Source organism: Danio rerio, chromosome 4 (genome assembly GCF_049306965.1).
Source record: "Danio rerio strain Tuebingen ecotype United States chromosome 4, GRCz12tu, whole genome shotgun sequence".
NCBI lineage: Eukaryota > Metazoa > Chordata > Actinopteri > Cypriniformes > Danionidae > Danio > Danio rerio.
The window spans coordinates 49090637-49111448 of NC_133179.1; the positions used below are offsets into that span (position 1 = coordinate 49090637).

The 20812-nt window shown below is 40.8% G+C and overlaps 1 protein-coding gene and 2 non-coding genes across 3 annotated transcripts; 1 reads left to right on the plus strand and 2 right to left on the minus strand.

Annotated features, from left to right (window-relative positions):
• Positions 1-418: 418 nt before the first annotated feature.
• On the plus strand, positions 419-500 carry trnas-cga (transfer RNA serine (anticodon CGA)). The gene has a single exon. It is a non-coding gene; the product is annotated as a tRNA-Ser (tRNA).
• A 3455-nt stretch (positions 501-3955) lies between these two features.
• zgc:171242 lies at positions 3956-5915 on the minus strand. Its single transcript, NM_001111087.1, is given in 3 exon segments — positions 3956-4707; positions 4710-5001; positions 5827-5915. Coding segments are annotated over 3 exon segments (348 nt in total). The 5' UTR covers positions 5863-5915; the 3' UTR covers positions 3956-4687.
• Positions 5916-20105: 14190 nt separating this feature from the next.
• LOC137494252 (U1 spliceosomal RNA) lies at positions 20106-20269 on the minus strand. Its single transcript, XR_011014212.1, has one exon. It is a non-coding gene; the product is annotated as a U1 spliceosomal RNA (small nuclear RNA).
• Positions 20270-20812: the final 543 nt, after the last annotated feature.

Sequence of the window (20812 nt, forward strand, 5' to 3'; positions counted from 1 at the left end):
TTGATCTATTTAATGTCTCCTACATGACATGGAGTCCAAACTATTGTGTTGTACTGATGTCTACACCTACAACAACCAAAAACCCAACCTCACAGTAACCTGTTGTGTTTTAGCAACCTCCACACCAACCATAAGCCTAAACCCAACGTCACGGTAAACTTTTGTGTACCATAAAGGTCTGCACTGACCACAACCCTAAACATTGCCTACTTAAAAAGCTTAGCCATGGAGCCTGGATGGCTGAGTCAGTAGAGCATCAGACTTTTAATCTGAGGGTCCAGGGTTCAAGTCCCAGTTTGGGCATATAAGACCCTTTTTGTGGAGCCACAGCTTTTGCGGTCGAGCTATTGCTTGCCGAAAGTTTCATCTGGATGCACCACACCACACGTGTGCTAGCCATGAGGACATGGCAGTACATGTAGTTGTGGCCGAGTGGTTAAGGCGATGGACTTGAAATCCATTGGGGTCTCCCCGCGCAGGTTCGAGTCCTGCTGACTACGTGCTGGCAGTGCGCAGTATTTTAATTTGCGACCTTCCTTGATTGTTAACAACTCCATTGTTTCTTGTGAAAATGGATGTGATGGTAGGCAAAAGCCACAAAAATAAATCGGCAGCCATGGTACCTAACTGCCCTGGAGGCCCTCCATTTTCAAAGACATTTGACAGAGAGTGAAGGTCCAGTGGTTGTCCCATAGCTTGCCGTGATCGTATAATGGTTAGTACTCTGCGTTGTGGCCGCAGCAACTCCAGTTTGAATCTGGGTCACAGCAGATTTTTCAAGGTGACATTGGCGTTGGACTCTGTGTTGCCATCCGTAATCTCCAGCCTCCTTTTAGTGCAGGCTGTGTTAATGAATGTTTATGTTTCCTAAAGTGTGGAAAACTAGTGATACGATATGAGCAACGGGACCTTTGATGCCAGCATGCTGTGTAGATAAGCATTGATCAAGTCACGCTTCTAAGGCATGGAACTAATCTTTTCAATTGTTAAGTCTCCATTCATTGCCACAACAACAGTAACCCCTTCTGCAGTTGCTATTGATCCATTTATTGTCTCCTACATGACATGGAGTAAAAGTATTTTGTTTTACTGATGTCTACACCTACAACAACCATAAACCCAACCTCAAAGTAATCTGTTGTGTTTTAGCAACATCTACAACAACCACAAGCCAAAACCCCACATCACGGTAAATTTTTGTGTACCGTAAAGGTCTGCGCCGACCACAACTCTAAACCTTGTCTACTTAAAAACATTGTAGAGCATCAAACTTTCAATCTAAGGGAACAGGGTTCAAGTCCCCGTTTGGACCCTTATAAGACCCTTTTTGTGGAGCCACAGCTTTTGCGGTTGAGCAATCGCTTGCCGAAAGTTTCATCTGGATGCACAACACGTGTACTAGCCATGAGGACATGGCAGTACATGTAGTCGTAGCTGAGTTATTTAGGCGATGGAAACCTGTTGGGGACTCCCCGCTTAAAGCAAGAAGCTTCTTCTCAACCATTTACCCCAGTATGCAGAAATTTTATAGGCTTGTTGTCTCAAGTTAAATGTCAGTACTTCCATGTCATACACCTCTTTAACAATATCATACCATTCGCCTACAGATGGAGGATCTTCCTTTAGCATTATTTTTTTGTAATGTTCTTTTTGCTAGTTGTTAGTAGTGTGTTAGGAAGATACACATCATTTTATGGTATTTCTGCAGAGTAAATTCCCAGGTACATAGTTTTAAAATTACATACCAGATTCAATCTCATTATTGCATTTATCTCTTTATTTAAATCTTGTGTATAATATTACAGTCCCTAAATATGTGGACATGATCTGCCAATACAATTTCACATTTTCTCCAGCATTCACCATTTTTTGATCTCTACTTTGAAAGTATTTTATTTTAGGTGATATAAAAAACCTGATAACATTTCTCCAAATAAATCCCCTCCATTAATCGGAATTAATTGTGATCATTTGTGTTTCCCAAAGTGTTAACCATTCCTCATTTGTTAGTATTAATTTGGCTACCCTTTCCCATTTATGTTTTGTATACATTATTGAGTGTTTCTTTGTTAATGTCAGACAGGAATAAAGTCTTGATACTAGTTTTTTTTATCAACCTTCTTTTTGTAAGCATCTATAAATACCTGCACTACTGTTGTTTTTATGTCTTCAGAATCTCTTATGCTTTTATTGAAGTAGTGTCTAACTTGAAGGTAACGAAAAAAGTCTTGTTTATCTAAGTTATACATATTGGAAAGTTGTTGAAAACTTTCTAATTCATTATCAGTAGTGTTGAGACAGAATGATGTTATGGCCTACAAACTCCATTGTTTAAATCTTAGATCTAGTTTTGCTGGTTTAAATTGAGTATCATGTTCAACCCCTCTTAATATCTTAGCTTGTTTTTCACATTTAGGATTCTTTAATTCTTTGTACCAAATTTCTAAAGAGCTCTTTGTCAGTGAATTCAATTTATGCAATTCTGTATGTTAGAAGTTTCTATCTCCTAATAATTATTGGAGAGGTAAGTGGATTAGTAATTGTTCAAATTCTTTCCACTTTGCACAGTATTTGTCATTGCACCAACAAACTATGTGTCTAAGCTGTGCTGCCTTACAATAAACATCTAATGATGTTTTCCGTTCCAAATGAAGCGAGACACTAGTTTTTTCCATTCATCAAATTGGCTTTTTGGTTTCTCCACTGGTAAAGCTTTAAAGAGAAAAAGTGGGCATGGTAATATATTCATCTTTATTATCTCTATTCGATTATATAGATCTAAAGATAGAAGGGGCCATCTGTTCAAATCCTTTATTATAGTTTCTGTAATGGGAAAGTCATTTATTTTTATAGATATCTGATAGGTCTGCAGAGATTTGAACTCCCAAGATATCTGATAGAAGGTACGTTCCATTTAAATGTAAAATCCTTGTGTATTTTATCATCTGGGTTATAGTTGCATTAAAGAGTTTGTGTTTTAAGTAAATTTAATCTATATCCTGAATGTAATCCAAATTTGTCAAGAGAATGCATCACCTTAGGTGAACTAAATTCTGGGTATGTAAGAAACAGAAACATCATCAGCATATAAACAAATTTTATGTTCTACGTCTTTAATTTTCACTCCCCTTATTTCTGCATAATCTCTGATTACACTCAAAAAAATAGCTCATTAGGTTAACTCAATTTAATTGTGTGCAGGTTTTCCATCCAATAAGTATGCGTAGCCCTAACCAAAAGATCATTTACATAATGAAAGTAATTGAGTTAGTCCAACTCAATTTTATCAAATATAGCCAAGCAAATAAAAATTCATTAAATTAATATAACTGATTTACATTCGTTCAACTAAATATAAATTAATTAATTGGAAATATTTATTTTTCATTTGATCCCCTGTTACTACACACACACACGCCAAACAGATTGTATCTTTTTTTTTATTATTGAAAAAACTTTTAGAAACACTTTTAACAGATCTTGCATCTGGTGTGAAGTAAATGTATCCCATGTTTTCCAAAGCATCAAACACATTAAGGGAGTATAGGCACCAGCAAATGATGTAAAATGTAAACATTCCAATAAATCTGAATGCTAGCTTGATCAACATTCAACTTAATTATAACATGGATTAAACGCACAACATATATATATATATATATATATATATATATATATATATATATATATATATATATATATATATATATATATATATATATATAGTGCTTGTTTTACTTGACTAATTTGAATTGTAACAAGACAGTTTTTAGTATCTGTCAGACCTTAAAACCAGAAGATATAAAACCAGTCTTGTATGTTTAGGATGCACAAATAAATAAATGAAATTATACCTAAAACAGAGCACATTTAATAAAATGTGAAGCAGCAAACTTTGTAACGTTTCTTAAAAGGGCATAACCTGAGAACAATAATATGAAAAATGACTGGCTACTCGAGAGGTACAGCATTTTTAATCTGTGTAGTACAAATGGTCAATTCAAACAAAAACACAGTTAAAAAAAGGCTGTGGGGACCAAATTTGGACTATAGGAAGGTGAAAACAGACCAAGACAGTTTGATTATAACAAGGATACCCATTGTCACCAAAACTAGAACAATTTCTGAACATGCGACTTGCTCTGGCCAGTCATAATTCAAAAATCTGAACGTCAAAAATTCAGAAAAAAACAAACCAAAGCATTAGGTCAAGTCCAATTTAACAAGTGTTGCGTCAAGTAATTACCTGACAGGTATGAGAGTAATGGAGACACTTGTTGACACTATACTGTACATGAATGAGCTATGATGTGCAGATGTTGGCATCCCAAAAATAATAAATAAATAAATAAAAAAGTTGCATTGGGAAATCCAAACTTAAAACCTCATCAACCATTAGTTTGTAAGGGGTATCAATTATTACACCAAGTCACTCCATCACCCTGGCTGCATAGAAAACATTTATCATAAAAACATTATTTTGCATTTGTATGTCCAATTTTTTTTTTTTATACTTGTCCACATGCTTCCTTTTTGTAGCTTAGCCACAATGTAAAATGTCACATGGAAAACATCCATGAGTTCAGTGTTGTTGGTTTAGTAGATGAAAGATGGCAGAAGATTGAAAAGACAAATGAACCCAAATACGAAAAGCGTAAAGAAACTTCATTTATTTGTCATCTGGTGTTCACTTTAAGAAAACAATTTGATTTTCAGCTGCTGTATCTTTGGATTGAGCTTGTGTCCATCCAGATTCATTATGATTTTCTGGATGAACTCAAAGGTGTACTTGAGGTTTTCTGGAAACCTCAGATCAATGGCATAAATGAGCCCAAACAGCACAACAAAACCCATGATGACACTGCCAACGTTGGTCAGACCTTTAATGCCTTCGATCACAATTCCCACATCCTGTGGCTCCCCGTTGTCATAAATTCGGATTATGTAAATCCCCATGACTGTGCTTGAGATGCCCCTCTCCACATCATCAGTGCCAGAGGCCTGAAAAGACAGATCATATGCAATGATAAATAATCTGTGTGCATTTGTGAAATTTATAGAAGTCACAACATTTGTGAATCTGTGTGCATCTATTTACACTGACAGTTATTCAGTTTCATATTTGTGTGCCATGGGAGAAATAACGGAATAAAACTAGTTACACTGTAGAGTTTCACTGTTAGAGACTACATGAGAAACAATCAAACTTAACAAATATGCCTTAAAGAATGAATCAAGATCTTCAGACCATTAAATTGATTGATGAATAAAATACATCGACACAAACAGTCAGACGTTAATTCAATTGAGGTAAAGTTGGTTTTATATTTGCACATTCCTTCATTTAACGTTCCCTATATTATCTACTACGCTAATTTGAATATTGGATCTGAAATCACACGTAAATATGACTTGAAAACAACATTAGCACTATTTAATTGACTAAAAAAAATTGTCCTTTGATAGTCATTGGCTGCTAATATGATTTCACTATTTAGAGCTTGCAAATAACACCTTTCTGAAATGATAGCAAGGAAAAAGTCTGAATGTGCTAATATTTAACCAACTTTACCTCAATGTTGATTCAACATCACCCCGAAGACAAAAAATATTAAATCAACGTCGGAACATTATAATAAAAAAACGTTAATGTTAACTCTGTCAGTCTATTTTCTCCTGCATGATGAGCGACTGGCTAGCCAGCTAACGTTAGCCGTCAACTTTACTGAAAACCAAAGCAAAACTTTATCACGCTTGTTGCACACCGTCGAGAATATAACATGCATTCATAGCGAGGTACTCGCTGAAAAAGAAACGAATACTCACCAAAGAAATAACTTCTTGTAATCGGTAGCGTCTCATCAACTCGTCTGCAGCCACAGGTGGAAAATGGTGGACGGAGAAACGCAATGCAGGTGGCAGTGAAAATGCGCGGTCTCACGCATGCGCAAAACGGGGTCACTTTACTAAACTCATTTGATTTGGATTAATAAAGATTATAGGTGAAACGACTAATACATTTTACGTTACATCAATTAAATGTAAATTAATATTTTAAAAATAAAAATATTTAAATAATGGAAACAGTATTTATTTGTGTCACATCTAAGAAGGGCTTGAATCATTTTTTTGAGTGTAGCAGCTCGTCTTAATGCAGATGCTCGTTTAGATGCAGACACTCCTTTACCAAAACTGTAAATTGCAGAGATTAGTTGGGTCGGGTTGTGCTGTATTTTTTTAAACTGCTTGGCCATTGCAGTTAAGGCATCACTGTAGTCTGTGTTTACAGCTAGTTCACCAAGCACTCCCAGCATTCGTCTAACAGGAGACTGAGGTGTAAATGCTGTTTAAACAGACAATAAAAACAATTAAATTCAAAAAGTATTTGCAACAAATACTTGGACCTGGAAAAAAAAACTGAGGTGTGTTAATTGAAACTAAATTATGCGACAGAAATGTGTTTCACATAAACTGAATACACCTGCGCAAACACTCCACTGCATGCCTTTAACTACCTAGTAGTTTTTGGTTGTTATATGTTGTTATTATTTACATCCATTTACCTTTAATAGGTAATCTGTGATCTTGGCAGCACTTACCAAAAGGGTAAATAGTCTTCAGATGGTGAATTTGTATTTTTAGGTTGAACAGTAACAGTTTAAATGTACAGTAAACTCCTAATTGATTAAAAAATGCTGAACATTTTCTCCAGGGTGCAAACTACAAATAAGAGTAAAACTAAATATATAAATAACAGTAAATGCAAAAAGTAATGCAAGTAAAACGCAACAACAAAAAACTACTTAGAAAATCCTGGTTATTTGGGCTCAACTAAACATCCAGGCTTTATTGACTCACCTCCCTCTGTGTTACCCTGCACACAGGGTTGTTTAGAGAATGAGTCTTCTTGAGTATGCGTTGTTTCACACAATTAAAAAAAACTCTTCCGTCGACTGTAAAGACTCTGTAGATAGGTCAGAAACTTGCTGTATCTGTAATGTAATTACAAATGAAATTAATAAATATAATAAACTTAAACCATCTAAAACATGAAAGTATCAGAATACAACTACAACACTTAAGCTACCTATTGCCGCCAATTATTATCTCTACCTTGTGGTCAAAGGGTTGGCAATGGCTTGCTGATAGAGTATTTCAACGGTACTCATTTCCCTGGCATAAAGCATGTCTTTTACTATGGTGAAAAGTGTCTGTCTGTCCTTCATCTCAACTTTGTGGTCTTTGGTCCACAACCACCGCCACACAGCCTGCAGAAGATGAAATATGCAGAGCAGTTGTGTGGCTTCAGGAAAAACCTGTGCTATAGCTCCCTTTTCTGCCTTTGAGTCATCTGTAAGAAACACACGAGGACCTGCCTCACCACGCCCTCCGAAGGCATCATTTTTCATTAAGGACTTCAGCAGCTCCAGTCCCTCACTAATTGTCTTCTCATCTTCTGAATGTGTTATCACTATCCCTAGAGGAAGTCCACCAGCACAGGTATGTGTAAGAAGGAGAAAGACTCTGCAGTCCTCCCGGTCCATGTTACCTGATGAATCCATAAAACACATTTCTCCACTATTGGAGAGACTGTGTGTTCGTTTCATTAAAGGGGAACAAATCGCTACAAGTGGTGTTCCTGCGGAGGACATTTGAAGCTTGCTGCAGGTGTCATTACAGGCTGCATTGTAAGATTCTACCTGTCTTTCCAAAGCTGCTAGCATTCCCTCACCACTTTGCTCTCCAAATTCTTGTTTGTTCAATTTTTGATAAAGTCTGCAAACAGAGGTGTTAAAAGTAAATATGTTTATAAGGTAAACGTATCTGGCTAAAAACATACTCAAGTATTTAAATTGTAATGTAATAAATAATTTAATTTAGAGTCATTTGCAGTGAATAGGCCTTTAACAGTGACAGAAGATCTAATTGGGTAATTGTTCAGAATTAATTTGAACTTTAACAGTATACTAAACTGAACTAAACTGAATTAGTTTTAATTTGTATTTATAGCTACACCAATATGCTGTAATGTTTCACAATTTGAAATATTGCTATGGCTTTTATTTCTTCATCTATGTCATTATATACACAACAAAAGCACAATAGAATAAAATCTATTTAATTGAATATAAATAGAAGTTATTTTTTCCCTGACAGGCATACAAAATATTGACTAGGAAATAAAACACAACAAAATGCAATGATACAGATCAAAAGCCATACTGTATGTATAGTGCAATAACAACAATTACAATTAAAATGTAGCACAGCAGAAATCACAAAATAATTGTTACCCACATAAATCAATACACCCTTGTCTGCTAAGTCTGTAAAAGCTATTGATTTACACAGAGTAAAATGTAACATACCTGTAGCAAAACTGAAGGTCTGGGCAGATTGCACGGTTGGCTGAGGCATATACATACTTGTTGCCATGTTCAGCCAACAGATCACTTTTAATTACAGCCAGAGCTGATGTTGGGCTGTGCCCAATCTCAAATAATTGAGTCAGGGTCTCAACTACAGAGAACCCTACATCCTTGTGCCTCAGTGCCTCCGCAACAAATATGTTATGATTATGCACATTGTACAAGCGCACAGAGGTTGGGTAGTCGGGAATATGGGGATCATTGCTCCTAAAAAACAAAACCAAATCACACAAAGAAACTTTCAAAAACTTATTAATCCAATTTTGACACTTCTAACTCACCTACTTGATCCTCCCCTTTTGTCTACAGTCTTTACCAGAGTGCAGACCATTTTTGCCCCACAGCATGTATTTTTTGACAGCCGTCGTTGATTAGCCGTGCCTGATCGAACAGGAACATTGTGCTGGCACCTGTAATGAGCCTATGGAAAATATGAATGTTTAAATGTGTACAGAAGTGTGCACAAATGTTAGATATTTTTATTTTACATTCACAAATATCAAAGGGTCACAACAATGATGCAGCAGTATTCTAAGATCTGTCAGCAAATCATATAGGAAATCTGTACGACATTTATGTAGACTTTGTTCTCAGATTCATTCATTATTTTGATAAAGTACTTTTACATAAAAATCCCCTCAGATGAGATGTAAAAGTTTACTTTATTCTATAAAAGCAAGGTTTTGATGTTTTTGTGAGTATCCACAAATAAAAAAAGTTACTGCTTTGAATAGTCTTTCTCTTATCTTTATGACCAAAATGACAGAATATTTGAAGATTTTCACTGCCATTAGAAAAAAAGACACACACACACAAGCATACCTGCATGTTTGTCGATATCATGGGTTAAAGCTTTTATGCAGTAAATCTATGATACTTTTAATAATCCAGCATTTAAATCAAATTAATAAATGCCCATCATCACAAAATGATCCTCAAAATAACAGACAGGTATGCAGGCTGTAAATCACTTAATGTCTCAGAAAGTTGTATGTTTATCAATGAGGACTGTCATCAATATGAACATTGCAGCTATTTTATCTGCACAGACTTGTTTCCAGGTGGGCTGTAGCCTCACAGAAATCCTGTATATTTAAACCAATCAGAGGACAACTGAGAATCTTCAAAAGTGTTTCCAGAAAAGTGTGCTGTATGCATCAGAAGTTGCTTGGCATGATATCTGAGGCTGAGACTATATGATTTCAGAATCACTTTGGCTGTGTATATAAAAATCTATCTATCCATTGGACCTGTCCTAGGTTTATACAAATACTGGAGCCATCACAAGAGTAAAAATGTCACTGGACTATTACAAACCATTTTAAAAGTCAGGGTTAACTAATATTTTTAACTGGCACACTAAAGCTAAATATATTAATAAACATCTCAGTTTGTGTGAAGAATCTAAAATGTTTTGAACAGTAGAATTATGTATGTTTAAAATATTTACTGCAATGTTATTTTCAGTGTACTACATTTATATAGTGTGAAAAAGAATGAACTGATTTCACATTACCTTATAAAGCACACGTTGTCCCTTTTTAGGTTTCGTCACTGCCACTCTCCAACTCACTCCTGATGACCCACTAAGCTTTTTCACCCATTCCTTTACTTCATAAATGTCTGTCAATGCAATTCTTAGAATTGCTTCAAAACTTGTGTGGTCCAAATGTGATTCACTGTTTGTACTGGCTAAGCGATAGGTGCAAAAGTGGTATTTATACCCAGGAGGCAACCAGTTCTGTAAAAGTAAAAATAATTTACCTGAAAGACTGTTCACCCATAAGCATTTAAACAATTAACAATAGGCCAAGTTTATTACAACAATAATAATAATAATTTAAAAATCTAATTTCTAAATGCTGTTCAAACGTTTGAGATCAACATTATCATTAGTTTTTTTGTTCATCAAGGCTGCATTCACTTTAATAAAAATACAGAAAGCTGCATTATTCAGAAATGTTAATAGAATTTTATATTTCAATGTAAATCAATAATTTATTCTGAGTTTTCTGAAAAGCTGAATTTTCAGCATTATCACTATAGTCTTAAGTGGCACATCATAGTTCAGAAATCATTATAAATGCTGATTTATTATCATTGTTGGAAACAGTCTAAACAAATTAGTTTTCAGTCAATAAGAAACGCATTATTTTAACTTCTAATAATAATTCACAATATCACAGTTTTTCATTCTGTATTTTGGAAGAATAGAAAGCATCCTTCTATAAACAAGATTACAATTCTTGCTGGTCCCAAACTTTTGAAAGACTGTGTGTACTATATTTGTGTGTTAAATGAAAAAACAATATGTTTTTTTTTACCTTTAGATCGACAGCTTGGTCTTCACCACTACATAAGCAATCATGCTCTCCTGAGGGCGATCAAAGATAATAACATAAAGACAAAAAAATTAATTAAAACTATAAAAAAAGAATAAAAACATACACTCACATCTCCAAGTATTAAATTACTAATATTACACATTATCAAAAAGAAGTGTTTACCGTTTGTCAACGACGGATCCATCAACGACGACCTTGATTGATGTGTGCACTCTGAACTTCTTTCTCAGGCCACAAGTAACAACGTTGACCAATGAAATCGAGCGTGTCCTAGCTGCGGGGTGGGGTTTTCGCGTAGGGGGCGTGGTTTGCGCTTAACTGGTTTGGGGAAAAAAATCACGCGCCGCATCTGGCCCGCTTGATTCGAGTCCGAGTCCGGCAGCCGAAGTTGGGCCGAGGGGTAAGTCTCCGGCAGGCGACAATCTAGCCGGAACTGGCCCGAGTGTATTTTGCTATCTGGGTTATGTAATAAAATATTAATTTAAATTAAGATTTATTAAACCTGCCATTTATTTAAAGTTGCGCTTGTAACGTCAGTTATGTAACTTTTTTTTATCATCTTGCCGTATGGTTTTTCGTGGCCTCCTGTGATAGATGTACCCATCTGATGAACACTTCAGAATGTGGACAGAAGCAGTAGGAGATTTCTCGCTTTCTCTTTCACGAGTTTATACGGATACGACGTGGAATAGTGCACGCAAATCTGAACGCCTTGAAAAAGTCGTAGCGCTACCGGTTGTTGTCAACAACAAACTCTTCCGCCTTAAAGCTCCGCCTATGCTGGTTGATTGACACCTCATTTGCATTTGATTTATCATTTGCGATGTCTGTTTGAGCATTTGATTCACCATTTGCGATGTCAGTTTTAGCATTTGATTCACCATTTGCGGAGTCGTTTAAGGATTTGATTCACCATTTGCAGAGTTGTTTGAGCATTTGATTCACCATTTGCAATGTCGGTTTAAGGATTTGATTTATAGTTTGAGCATTTGATTCACCATTTGCGATCTCAGTTTGAGGATTTGATTTATCATTTGCGATGTCAGTTTGAGGATTTGATTTATCATTTGCGATGTCAGTTTGAGGATTTGATTTATCATTTGCGATGTCAGTTTGAGGATTTGATTTATCATTTGAGGAGTCGGTTTGAGGATTTGATTCACCATTTGCAAAGTCCGTTTGAGCATTTGATTTATCATTTGCAGAGTCAGTTTGAGCATTTGATTTATCATTTGCAATGTCGGTTGGAGCATTTGATTTATAGTTTGAGCATTTGATTTATCATTTGATCTTTTAAGCATTTGAATTTTCATTTTAATTTTGTTAGGAAAAAACTTCCATACACTCGCTTCCACTGGGCTGAGGTGCAGGGAAAACCATATATCCACCGCCTCCTCCCCTATTGTATAAATTAGCGCATTTACTTGATTTTTATCCGCTTGCGTCTCCAATCCAGATGTGATGCGGAATCTGTTAAAGCATATAATACATTTAGTCAAGTCTTCTGCTTTAAATATAAACTTCTCTGGTGGAGAAACTTGAAACTGATTCATTTTGCAGTCTGTGAGCTCGCTAGCATTAGCCCCGAGCTTTCAGTAAACGGCAGAGAGAAACAAATAGCCTGCGTACTGTGTTGTCTCTTATTTGTTCGACATCCGTTAATATTACGTTTTTGCTTCTGACACAATGTTAAGTGGTTAATATGTACACTATAACCTTTCTAGGAGGCACATCAGAAGGACCACACAGTATGTCTATTAAACCCACGGCTTTAATGCTCCCCCTTCAACAAACACCTACACAAGGTTCCTACCTCAGTAGTTAACCTGATACTACAGTGTTTGGGTTGGACTCCAGGCTATCTGATGAAGGCAGTAAGGTTAGACAAATTAGACCACCAATGGTTTAACTATGGTTTAACAAGAGCCGTTGGAGCCCTAAAGCAAAGGGAGGGGGCGGGAATAATCATATTCTGCTCCGGGTCACCAGCAGCTCTTGGTTCACCCAGCTAAACCAGCCACGTCAGTCTGCCCTCCCTTCAGACTGACGTGGCTGGTTTAACCAAAAGCTGTTGGTGGCCTAAAGCAAAGGGGAAATAAGAACACCAATTTCTGCTCCAGGTCACCAGCAGCTCTTTTGGTAACCCAGTTAAACCAGCCACGTCAGCCCGCTCTTCTTATTCCATTTGGGGGGGAAGGGGGGGCTGGCTGACATGGCTGATTTAACCAAGAGCTGCTGGTGCCTTGGAGCAGAAACGGAGAAACGAAAAGGTGGAAATGCTGACCGGCGGATAGATCACTTACTTAGGAGAGCAGGGATGTTCCTTCCAGCGATCTGGGGACAGCGTACCAGGCTGGCCTTAGAGATTAGTCTGCTTTCCTTCGCCTGCTTGGTTCTGACCTTGTACACGATGAAATGCCGGCGTTTGCCGCAAATGAGAGCTCTGACCTCCCTGCGAATCAGTACCAGGGCCATGCTGGAGAGGCGGCAGGAGGCCGGCGGGGTTTCTGAGAGGTAGTCTAGAAACTGGGCTAGGTTTTTTAGATAGTGCTGTCTCATTGGCTCGGTCATCCGCGTGCGGCCCAGCAGGGCAGGCCAAGCTCGGATTCGGGCTGGCTGATTGAGAAAAAGGAAGTACTCTGGCTCCGCGGTGCCTTTTGCCATGTATCCCAGAAAAGTCTTGATACTGCCCAGCTTGGAAGTGATGTTGTTCCGTAGGCGGGCGGTAGGCTCGCTGCCCAGTTGGAAGCCTTCAAATTCCCCCAAAAGCAGGTCTGCAGAAAGGGGACAACCAAGAGTCAGCAGAAACGACGACATAACCCCACCAGCCCAACAGCAAAGTGCTATAAAAATACTTAACTCAGTGTGAGGACGTGGTCCGGGAATGGGTAGGCTTGCGGGTTCAAGGCTTCCAAAGGCTCGGGGGGCGGGGGACATGCTGAGAAAGGTGGTCTTTATTCGGGAAGGTCATGGTGGGCTTGGGCCTGGGTCTAATCAACTCCCCCGGTGATCGCATCCATAAGTTTGCCAGCGGTTGTTCCAAAGACCCACCATCACCCTCAAACTGACTTTGTCGTGCTAGTGACCCACCATCCCCTCAAATTGACTTTGTCGTGCTAGTGACCCACCATCCCCTCAAACTGACTTTGTCATGCTAGAGACCCACCATCCCCCTCAAACTGACTTTGTCGTGCTAGAGACCCACCATCCCCTCAAATTGACTTTGTCGTGCTAGTGACCCACCATTCCCTCAAACTGACTTTGTCATGCTAGAGACCCACCATCCCCCTCAAACTGACTTTGTCGTGCTAGAGACCCACCATCCCCCTCAAACTGACTTTGTCGTGCTAGAGACCCACCACCCCCCTCAAACTGACTTTTGTCGTGCTAGTGACCCACCATTCCCTCAAACTGACTTTGTCGTGCTAGAGACCCACCATCCTGCTCAAACTGACTTTGTCGTGCTAGAGACCCACCATCCCTCAAATGAGTGTTCTATTCCAAACAGAAAAAATGCATTTCGTATACCAAATTGAATTTTTTTACGAATTTTTTAAACTTTTTTTACTCAAAATAGCAACGCACCAACAATGCGCCTTAACACACTAATCAAACATTTTTGTTTAATAAGTTTTCTTGTATTACCCATGTTTCCTCCATCTCTGTGATCAGCTAGTTCCCATCAGGTTTTTAGAAATCTCTTCTATTCTGTTGTGAGGGTAATTGTGTCAGTCCTGAAATCACAAAGTACTTTTTAAAAGCTGTATTAGTTTGTCGTTACAGTGAAAGTATGTACTAATGTTCCTGCAGAAAAAAACAGCTTAAAATTGTCTAAACTGGTTGGCAGGTTTAAGCTGTTTTTCCACAAGGGGTTTCAATTCGTGTTTGACAGTACAGTAGATATTTAGGCTATTTACTACACGACCTCCTAATAAACATTGATAACAAAACATTGTCATTAAAAGCTAAAAATTTTATAAACAAAAGCCCATTACTATGCCAAGGCGCTAACAGAGTTTTTACACACTCTAACCATCACTATAAAATAAATATTCAACACAAATGTCAATTACCAGTAAGAAAAGAGTCGGGAACAGCTGTATGTAATATTCGAGTGCTTTTAAGGACTAAACTTACCTGAAATTGGCGAAAGCAGCCGCATGAGCAGCTTTGTTGACAGCCAGATTGAGTGCCGTTGCTTAGGGATTAGAGTGTCGACTCCAAAATAGTCGATTCCTCTATTCCTCAATGGACATTGTGCTGGAATTGACTTGAAGACAAGAATCGACTCCCATAGACGAGTCTGGTTTTTTTTTTAACCCTCCAGAATGAAGCAGTTACACACTACACTACAGTTATAACGCTCATTCAGAGCAACATCGAAGACAAGTTTTATGAGTTTGCTTTTCTACAGAATGTTAGGCTTACACACATCAACAAATTACATGTAAATGTATCAACTTTTAACAGCATAATACTCAGTATTCACTACTCATGAGTACTTTTAAAAGGGCTACTTTTTACTCCTACTTTGAGTAATATTTACAACAGGTACATTTACTCTACTCTAACTATATTTTTTATGCAAGTAATGGTACTTTTACTTAAGTATGCTTTCTCAGTACTCTTTCCACCACTGCCGGTGGGAAACAATCTTTCCTGACCAACCTGTCGAGATATCCTGCGCCTGGAAGTACGTGCCTGATGCCAAATGCCTCTGACCTGCCATCAGGATTTTGGGGACGGCGTGAAATTGTGGACTTTGTTTGTTGATAGTTGTGCGGTTAAACAAACCAGGGGGTTCTAAGGCCAGGCTGGTCTGCCTGAACAGGTGTATCCATTTCCCGCGAGCCTTCGGCCGCACCTCTTGGCACGATTGGGAAAAAAGCAGGGGCTCTAAGGCCAGGCTGGTCTGACCGAGCAGGTGCATCCATTTCCCGCTAGCCTTTGACCGCGCGTCCTGGCACAATGGAAAAAAGCAGGTGGTCTAAGGGCAGGCTGGTCTGCCCGAGTAAGTGTGTCTGTTTCTTGCAAGCCGTCAGCCGTGGGTCCTGGCTCAATGGCAAAAAAGCAGGGGATCAATGGCCAAGCCGTCTGCCTGAGCAGCTGTGTCTGTTTCCTGCGAGCCTTTGGCTGTGCGTTCTGGCAAAATAGGAAAGAACCAGGGGAGCTATAACCAGGCTGATCTGCCCAAGCAGGTGCATCTGTTTCCCGCGAGCCTTTGGTTGCGCATCCTGGCTCAATGGGAAAGAAGCAGGGGTCTATGGCCAAGCCATCTGCCCGAGCAGTTGCATCCGTTTCAGGCGAGCATTTGGTCGTGCATCCTGGCATAGTTGGGAAAGAACCAAGGGGTCTGTATGTAGACTAGCTGCCCCAGCAAACACGTTCGAACCCTGCCAACCGAGCAAGGTTAACACAGAACTCCTATATCATCTGTTGCTAGAACTACGCGTCATTGGTGCACCCCAGCCACCTCGAAATTTGAGCACTGCCATAGGTAGTGGAACTGGGAAAGGCTGGTGCACCCCAGCTGTCTGAACCACAGTACATTAAGGTGGTGGAGAGGGTGGTGCCCCAGAGCCAGGTGGGTCACCAACAGAACAACTAGCACATGCTTTTTCTCTAAATCCATGTTCCCGGGCTTAAAAGTGGGGTGCTCAGGCACTGCTGGAGAACAGGTGTCAATCAAGAGAACCCTGTGGGGCTGGCGATGGCCCCAGAAAGGGTGTGGGTCCCTGGGCAGAAGGGGTGTGATTTGTGGGATATTGAGCTCAGTGGTTCCAGCCCCCCTAACGTGGACCCTGGCTCCCTGGGAAGAGTGTGGGTCCCCGGGCAAGCTTTGGTCAAGTGAGAGCTAGTGCAGTGAGTTTGCAGAGTGGTGGGTCTTTCTAGCAAGCGTCTGGAACGACTAGGCCAGTTTGTGGGATTGTTGGTCTTTCTAGCGAGCTATCATGGTCCAGTTGGAAGATGACTGGTCTAATGACTGGTGGGCACAATGACGCCCACTAAATGTCCTGAAAAAGTGCATGTTCGATCAGGTTCTACGATTCTATTTGAAAAAGGGAAAAGCTGTGCAAAAGCTCCCATGGCTGGCGCAGTAAAGCTGCCCAAAAAGGTGTGTGTGTTTGGTGGGGTTCTACTAAACCCTTTGAAAAAGGAAAAGCAGTGCTCAAGCTTCAGCGGCTGGTGCAGTAAAGCTGCCCAAAAAGGTGCGTGTTTGATAGGGCTCATACCATCCCTTTGTGGGAAAGAGAAGGAAAAAAAGCTGTGCAAAAGCTTCCACGGCTGGCACAGTAAAGCTGCCAAAATGGTGCGTGTTCGATGGGGCTCATACCATCCCTTTGTGAGAAAGAGAAAGAATAAGGCTGTGTAAAAGCTCCGACGGCTGGCGCAGTAAAGCTGCCCAAACGGTGCGTTGTTCCTTGGACACACATGGTTCCTTTGAATGGGGAAATCCCCCTAAAGTAGTAACAGCTTATCCATGCATTGGACCAAGGGGATCTTGAAGGTATCGGTTTATACCCCTGGTTCAGGGGTAGATGTTTACCCCTTTAAGAAGTGTCACCAGCGTCATGACTCGGAAGTGGATGCCTCTGCCGCCTCCTTTTAAACCATTCCACTCAGTGTGTAAGTCTTTCCCTGCAGCATTGATCTTGGATGGTCATGGCTGAATGTACGCTCTGCTTCAGTCTACAGCCGGCTCTTGTCGCACCTGTTAGCGGTTGACAAGGTGACAAACTCGGAAGAGAAGATGCTTTTGCTCTTGCTCAGCGCTGGCCATAAGGACACACGTAAGATGCTGTGCCAGGTGCCCAGCTGTTGCAGAACACCGGCCCGTCTAGACAGACACCTGAAGCAGCACGCAGAGCTCTCTGCCTCTGGCCGGAAAGAGGCCATGGGAAGAGCAAAGTATGGAAAAGTGACTCAGGAGTTGTGTCTCAGGAGTTGTTGCGTGGTTGCAATCCAATTAATGGGCGGTTCCTGTGGTGTCTCGGTTAGCGTGGTCGGAAGACGATGATTGGGAACCAGTTGGCCTAGATGCCGAGCGTCTGTGTGCAGAACCTTGCTGCATGCTTACTACAGAGTGCATCCAGTCCCAGCTCAAAGATCTCAGCAAGCTGGTGGAGGAGGAAGAGGAGGAGAAGGTAGTCTCCTGCTCAGCCGGCACCACTTCCCCGACCCGGCCCCCAGGCAAGGGATGGCCAAAGATCCTACGCCCCCCCAGACCTCTGGAAGCCTACGTCTCACAAAAGTACTCCTACCCGGACCATGTTCCCGCCCTGAGTTGAGTATAGTTATGGCCCTTTTCTGTTAGGCTGGTGGGGGTATATCATCAAGGCTGACTTTTGACTTTCGTCCCATTTCTGCAGACCTGCTCTTGGAAGAGATTGAGGGTTATAAACTGGAAAGTGAGTCCACTGGCCGTCTGCAAAACGTCTCATCCAAACTGACGAGAATCGAGTCAGGTCAAGAGTTTTATTTGTCACATAAATAATAATACAAAGTATTACCATCAGTGAATGAAGGTCAGGTCCACTCCAGAGACAGTGCAAGTAGATTAACAAAAATTAAATAATAAGAAGAAAAATATGTGCAAAAAATAATGATAAAATTATACAAAGTAATAAGAATAGCAGCAATATGAGGTAGCTTATAGATATGACTAATACAGTGATATATACGTAAAGTCAAGTGATGTATAAGACCGGGTTAGAATTTAGAAGCCTAATGGCCTGGGGAAAGAAGCTCCTCCTAAGTCTCTCAGTTTTTGCCATCAAGCTACGGAAAAGCTTACCAGATGGAAGCAAAGTGAATAGGTAATTACCAGGGTGATTTAAGTCCTTATAGATTTTAACAGTTCTATTTTTACAGAGTTTGAGATAGATGTCCTGCTAGGAGGGGAGAGCAGACATTGAGATGCGCTCAGCTAATCGCACAACTCTTTGAAGTGCTTTGCGGTCCTGGTTTGAGCTGTTTCCATACCACATTGAGATACATTGAGTCAATACGCTTTCTATGGTCCCTGAATAGAAAGTTTTCAGGATTGATCAAGGCGTTCCTAGGGTATATTGCGAAAGGCTACGAGAATCTAGAGAACTTCTCCAAGACCAGCCTGGTAGCCAGCCGCTGACACCAGACTGCTGGAAGAAAAATCCCTGCCCTTCTCGGTGAATAATGAGACCCCCGGTGAAAACTGACTTTTTTTTTTTTTTTTTTTTTTTTTTTTTTTTTTTTTTTTTTTTAAGCACACCAACAGCTTAAGACAGCTATTTAAAACAGGCGCAGCACCAGGGAAGGACGCAGCTCAGTTGGCATCGACACAGCATTGACAGAAACAATGCCCTTGAAGACGAGAAAAAATAATGGCAGCGAAGCTGTGACACAGGGAAGTCTATCAGCTGCCAAATGAAGGACTTCGAAAAGCGTACACTGTAAAAAATTTCCAGGTTTTCACAACAAGTTACTGTCATTTTTCACAGTAAATTACATTAGTATCTTTTCACAGTATTTAACTGAAAAATTCACAGTAATATGTTGTATTCATATTTTTATTGTGAAATTACGGCAGGTAGCATGATTACAGCAAATTACTGTGAAAAGGGCTATATCTTTGACCGCCTTTGCCTAGAGCTCCGTGCTTTGCACTCTCGCCTTGTATATTTCGTGTCCTGTTTTCTTACGTCAGCCTATCAGCACAGTGCTCAAACGACATAGCTTGAAGAACACGACGGGATCTACAAACGTTCCGCAAAAGAACTTCACTGACGAAAGCGGAAGCGCTAACGGAACAACCTCCCGCTGCAGGCACCTTACATTCCTGAGACGGGAAACCACCGACGGCTGGCTGCGAAATTGCCTCTGGTTCAGATTGGTTTAGAACCGTCCCTCTGCCCAAAACGCCACAGACGTCTGCAAAAGATTGCAGTTCTTGAAACAAAGTTACCTCTGATCCGAGCAGAAGCGTTCGCTTACTTAACGGCTGATAAAATGATGACCTTTCACACGGTCTGCATTCGTTCCGTCAGTAACAGCGGCAGGCCGGCAAATAAAATCCTGACGTTCCACAGGGCACACTCGCTTGGCGGACAAAAGCCACCGGGGGCTCCCTTTGCGTGTTCCTTCACCTGGTCAAACCGCTTTGAGGGGGGACCTTTCGAGTAGTTTTCGGCGTCTGAACAGACTCTTCTAGCGACGGGTGGGCAGGCCTTCCACAGGCGCGCGCAGCTCTACTGGAGCGAAAGAGGCTTGGCAAAGGGCGAGGAAGAGAGGGAAGCGACGCTCCAGCCGGGTCCGACGCTACCGCCGGCACTCTGTCTTGAACCACTGTGCTCAGGGGAGAGCGCGAACGCAGTCCCCCACTACCAGAAATTATGCAGTCGAGATTCCCACATTTGGGGAATTCGCAGGGGTCAGCGTGGCCGGAGTGCAATGGCCAAGCCTCGCCCTGGGTGAACCACCTTCTTGATCATGGTATCTCCCCTGCCAGGTAAGTATGAGTTGCCGGGCGGCGCAAATGGCAGCTGCCGTTTTCTATCGGCCGTACTCCAGGGCGGTGATGCCCAGCCACCGAGCGTGGGGAATGGGCCAGCAACCCCTGTCTCCTGACGGCGCTGTACTTGCAGCAGACGTGCCTGTGCTTGCAAACCACTCGCTAGTAACTGTGGCAACGCATGAAGGGTTTGAGCTTCCTCCAGATGCTTGCTTCGTGTTTTGTCATCAGTTGGGGCTGCCAACACATGGATTCCACTGGACGCACTCGATCTGGGGATAACAGACCCTCTATGGGGGGAGGGGATCCTCCTGTTCTTTCTTGCTTTTCCTCCATCTGTTTTCTTTCGCTACAGATGCCGTTTTTCTCTGCTTAGTTTCTGATTTGGTCTATTTGGACATGTCGACCTCCGGCTTTGCTGCGGTTCGGACCGCCTTTGCCTAGAGCTCCGTGCTTTGCACTCTCGCCTTGTATATTTCGTGTCCTGTTTTCTTACGTCAGCCTATCAGCACAGTGCTCAAACGACATAGCTTGAAGAACACGACGGG